Source organism: Hibiscus syriacus, unplaced genomic scaffold (genome assembly GCF_006381635.1).
Source record: "Hibiscus syriacus cultivar Baekdansim isolate YM2019G1 unplaced genomic scaffold, ASM638163v2 tig00020944_pilon, whole genome shotgun sequence".
Lineage (NCBI taxonomy): Eukaryota > Viridiplantae > Streptophyta > Magnoliopsida > Malvales > Malvaceae > Hibiscus > Hibiscus syriacus.
In genome coordinates, this window is record NW_024062503.1 from 70,669 (window position 1) to 75,999 (window position 5,331).

At 32.2% G+C, this 5,331-nt stretch overlaps 2 protein-coding genes across 2 annotated transcripts; one reads left to right on the plus strand and one right to left on the minus strand.

The window, feature by feature from the left end:
* Window positions 1-330: 330 nt before the first annotated feature.
* LOC120209940 (nuclear transcription factor Y subunit C-1-like) lies at window positions 331-1,498 on the plus strand. Its single transcript, XM_039208813.1, has 6 exons — window positions 331-447; window positions 543-639; window positions 765-835; window positions 924-1,118; window positions 1,228-1,308; window positions 1,427-1,498. The coding sequence occupies exons 1-6, from the start codon at window positions 334-336 to the stop codon at window positions 1,496-1,498; spliced, it is 630 nt and encodes a 209-aa protein (XP_039064744.1). The 5' UTR covers window positions 331-333.
* A 1,667-nt stretch (window positions 1,499-3,165) lies between these two features.
* LOC120209934 lies at window positions 3,166-4,885 on the minus strand. The gene is made up of 2 exons (XM_039208811.1): window positions 4,874-4,885; window positions 3,166-3,703 (listed from the first exon to the last, which is right to left on the minus strand). Exon 2 carries the CDS (start codon window positions 3,691-3,693, stop codon window positions 3,202-3,204), a length of 492 nt encoding a protein of 163 aa, XP_039064742.1. The 5' UTR covers window positions 3,694-3,703; window positions 4,874-4,885; the 3' UTR covers window positions 3,166-3,201.
* Window positions 4,886-5,331: the final 446 nt, after the last annotated feature.

Genomic DNA, 5,331 nt, shown 5'->3' on the forward strand with positions numbered 1-5,331 from the left:
TGCAAACAGCATCACATTAACCAGCCTAGGAAAAAAAACTGCACTGCTTGGTAACTGACCCAAAGTTAAGACTCTACTGTTGCTTAAGAAAGTTTTAAGTATTGGGAATGGGAAAAAAATAGATAAAAGAAGAGTTTTCAAAATTAGAATTCGATACGATTTGGCTCGAGTCCGAAATAATTGAGAACTAGTGTGACTACCTGATACCAGGGGCCCTCATCTACCTGTTTGCCCCACATCAAACATATATTTCAAATTTTCTATTTCACTTTCATCTATAAATTCAAAGTGCCATCAATCCTTGGGCTTGACATGAATAGGTCGAGGTTAACCATGGACTTGAACCAATCTATGGAGTTCACACCACCTTCAAACTCTTCACCACAGATTCACAACTTCATGCCAATGACTTCTTTCATGCTACCATTTCACCAACCTTCCAATGAGGTTGCCTTTTTTCCTATATGAAAACCGCATTTGATTTATAAGTTATAAACTAATCCACGTTATTAATTTTAACCTTTTTTTTATTGTCTGTGAAGAATGGTGAAGAAGTGAAGCAATCAGATCTTCTGACTCAGAAGCGCAATCTAGAGTTGTTTTGGTACCAACAAATGATGGAAATTAATAACATTTCAGGTCCCTCAATATTTATATTGTTCCATTGCAGTCGATATAGATTTACCATTTTCTTTCTCATTTCTTCTGCTATTTTGCTTTTTACTGATTGACTTGTCCCTCTGTGCTTTTATACTGAACTAAAGCTTTCAAGAGCCACCACCAGCTACCTCTAGCAAGGATCAAGAGGATTATGAAATCTGATAAAGATGTGAAGGTTGATTTAGTTACTAATTTTCACACGATCTTATTTTATTTTATACAATGTGTGGACTTTGTCACTTATATTTCGTATGTTGCACCAGATGATCAGTGCAGACACTCCAATATTGTTCTCCAAGGCATGTGAGCTCTTCATTCTGGAGCTCACCCTCCGAGCGTGGCTGAAAACCGAAGAAGGCAAACGCCGAACCCTGCAGCGTTGCGACATCATCAGGGTGATAAGGCAAGAGGAGGCACTTCATTTCTTGGTTGATGATGTCACTTTGATCAACCATAAGGTCTTTTTTTTCCTTTCTTTTCCTCAGTGTGGTAGCAGAATTTTATACAAGTAACAAAACTAAGTTTGAGTTTCTTTTTCATCATTTCAATAACTACGAATTTTTCTAGGATGATGATGGGAAATTTCTGAAGGAAAATGAGTATCATCCGGCTAACCAGCAGCAGTTTCCGGTGTTGGACATGAATTCTGTGAGTATTAACAAGAGCTTAAAATTGATTTTTGTTTGTTGTTCTCTTCCGATTGATTGATTCTAGAGAATTGTGGTGTAACTTTACACTCTTTTTTCTTTAATTTACTCTGTGGCAGGTGGTTATGAGTAACCCAGAAGCTGAGCAATTCATGGTTAAGCCTCCTATGACCTCTCATGATTTCAATTAAGGTATAAGATATTTCATATGCTGCTTTTGAAAATTTCGTACAATTACAAAAAGGCACCAAATATAAATTCACAACACTTCTCTTTCTTTATGCAGTGAATGAGCAGCCGGAGCACAAAGAGAAAAGGGCAATCATATTTGGAATGTGGAAGCAGCAGCCTTTACAATAGAAAAAAGAAATCTGCAGGTTGTTCCCCCCCCCCCTTTCCTTTCTATAATAATGACATTAAATTGGCTTTTTCTATTTTGTAATAATAAATGAATAAATTTAGACTTGTCTCTTTTTACCATACGATCTTGATTATCTTGTATTTCATAGAAGATTTCGAAAGATTACATGATAGGAATATTACATAGCCAACAATTAAGACGTTATGGGGAAATAATATCAAACTAATAACATAAAAAAATAAACGAAAACTTAAGAAAGAAAAAAAGCAAGCCAAAACAACTTTTCTCAAAGAATTTTAAGTTCAATTGATATTTTAAGGTTGTGAATTTAGTACATTCAAGCGCGCCTCAAGGTTGGGAATTGAAATACACTCAAGCATAATTAAACATAATTTAATTATTTGATAAAATTGCACGAACCAATTCATCTAATTAATTAAAGGAATCGTTGTTATTCTTAGAGTTTACGGGTTTAAACACAAACGACTGCAACATGGTGATTGAAAAATTTATAATGGAAAAAACTATTCATAAAGATTTAAAATCTCTCGATTTTTAAAAAAAAATAAAATTATTTTCTTTTCACATTTAATTGAGTTATAATGATGGAAAATTATATTAACTAAATTCACCTACATTGACAGATAAATAGTTTGATTTTTATAACAATGTTATAAATTTTAAAAAAATATGAAATTGTTAAAATTGTGAAAAGACTAAAAAAATAAAATAATTATGAATAAAAATCTAAAAACACATAAAACAATAAAAAGGAGGCAAGTATAAAAATGTCTCCCTATTGTATGGTGTTACTTTATTGAATACATTGACTATTAAAATTTATAAAATAGTCCTATGTTTAAAGGATATTATTTTGTTGAGTCCCGCGACTATTAAAAGTTTCAAAATGGTCATTCGACTATTTATATGTTCCAAAGTCGTCATTTTTTTGTTAAAGTGACGATTGTATGAGTTGTATATTACCATGTTAAATGTGATATGATAAAAAAAATTGGTCCAAATTATAGGATGTTGCTTTGTTAAGTTAACGTCCAGCTCAAACGGTCATCAATTTTTATCGAAAAATATTGAGTTTGGAACATATGAATAGTTTAGTAATTATTTTGTAACTTTTAATAGTTGGAGGACTCAACAAACAACTTTTCTATAATTATGGATTATTTTATAATTTTTAAGTCGAGAGACTTAATAAAACAATATATTATAATCAGGGATCATTTGTATACTTTACTCTTAAAAAATCTAGAAAAAGTAATTTATTTAAAAAATAGCATAAATCAAATTCAAAACTAAGATGTACTGGAATTCCCCCCCCCCATAAATTGAATAAAAGAATACATATTTTCTTCAAGAATTTGTACATCAAATCTTTACTTTTCTGCTCAGATCCCAGAACAATTTTTTCCCAAGAAGTAAACAACTTGCACATAATACCACAAGTTGAAACTTCAAACTCAGTTTTTCCCCCCCACCAAAATCCATAAGTTTCGCGGTTAATTAGAAAGCACATCATTATCTGCAACAAAAAGGCTCTTCAGCTATGGTTTCAAGCAATGGTTTCTTAGATCTTGACATGGATAACCTATGCCTGAACTCTGGAGTAGAAAACTCTTCAATATCATCCAACTTCAGCTTCGGCTCTGACATTTTCTGCTCATCTTCAGGCAAGATCCTTACCTTTCCGGCGAAACCCTTTTTGGCAGCCGAGTTTGCAGCAAGAAACAAAGGTCCCAAGTCAGCAGGCGAGACCGTTGAGTTGAGTCTCTTCATGGGGAACATGGCGTAGGCATTGGCCAACTCCAAGTCTTCATCTGCACTGAGAGGGGAAAACCTGCGGCCCAGTTTCAGGGATTGGGTGTTGACAAGGAAGAAGTTGGGCGTTTCGAGCATGAGCTCGGCGGCTTTGATGGATGCATTGAATTGCCTGATTTCACCACTAGGGAACATCACTTTTATTGATTTGCCTGATGGGGTTGATAAACTACATGAAACGTAGTTCCCCATATTGATGATTCTATCGATCTTCTCTGAGTCGTAGGGTGATGGAATTTGTTTAAGCTCATGCGGATTTATAAGGCGGGTGGTCAAATAATTGAAGCTGAAATATATTCCCAAGTCCCTGTGGTTTTCACATCTTTATTTTATTATATACTTTTTTATTTGAGTGGAAAGGGCATGAGGAGACGGTTGTTTGTTTGAAATGGAAGGGTTGATGATATATGCAATATTTTACTATGACTCCCGTCCCGTGTTAGGCAAAGATGGCCTTTCCAGCACATAATGAAATGAACGCTGCACACTTCCAAGCCATTCAAACTGGAGTATTTTTCTATGTTTTTTTAATGTGAACTTCAAAATCATCTCTGTTAAATGCGCGTGGACCCCCTTTCTTCGCCTTATGTTGTTGGAACTTCAAAATCATCTCTGTTAAATGCATTTGTCACTTCAGTATCGTAACGGTCAACGACAAAAAATATTAGTTAAAGAATTATATTATATTCTTTTTCTAAGTTCGAGGATCACATTGAATGCAAAAAAGTTCGAGGGTCACATTAATTGTTTTTGAAAAAGTACAAGAATCTTAATCCTTAGGTACCCTTTTATTATTAAATAATAATATAATTACATTATATATATATATATATATATATGATTAGGAATGATCATAGTATCAAGTCGAGTTTTTGATTCATTTGAATTAGATTCAAAAATTAAACCTTTCCACTGGATTTTTAAGTCAAAACTCACCTTTGATCATCCAAATCCGAGAAAAAGGATCGGTAACTCTTGTAACGAATTGATGCACACAAAAAATGATGAACAGATTAAAGATAGAAAACAATAGAGAGGTGACAAAGAAACAGTAAACTCTTCTCATTCCACGATTCTCATCTGTTAAACTCTCACCAATTCGAGATTTTTAATCCAAGTACGAAATGATATTAAATCTTTGACTCCTACCTTAATAAAACGTTGTCGTTTTTTAGTTACAAAAGGTGCATTACAGTAGTACATGAAGAAAAAAAAATGGTTTTCCTAAAAGATTATTACCATTTAAATACTTTCTTAGGTTGGGTTATTGGTTTTTTTTTCTTTTGAAGTTGATTGAATAGGAAACAAATTCAGCCGTTCTATGAGTGAATTAAAACAAGAAAAATGATGATTTTATTTACCATGTTGCAACTATTATGTATGAAAGAGATAATAATTTTTTTTTAAAAAGAAAATAAAAAAATATAAGAAAAGGAAAACTATAACAGAGGTGAAGGGTTAGATTGACTTTTTCCATGTTCATTTGGATAGATAACATTTTTAATCCATATATATATATTCTTATCTAAAAATTAAGATTTGAAAAATATCTTTATATGCGAAAAAAAAGTCGCTTAATTAATCTAGAATATATTACGGAAAAAATAATTAATAAGTATCATTTTTGCTTGTTTCTTAGAAATGTTAACATTTTTATTAATAAACTAATATTTATGAGTTGAATCTTAACATTAATTTTTAAATATGATTTAATTTTTGGAAAAATAAAGCTCTATGCCTAAAAGATTCATAAATTCAAGTAATAATATGAAATTTATGGAATGTATTGAAAATTGCATCATAAATTAATTAAAAGAGTGTTGACGTGAG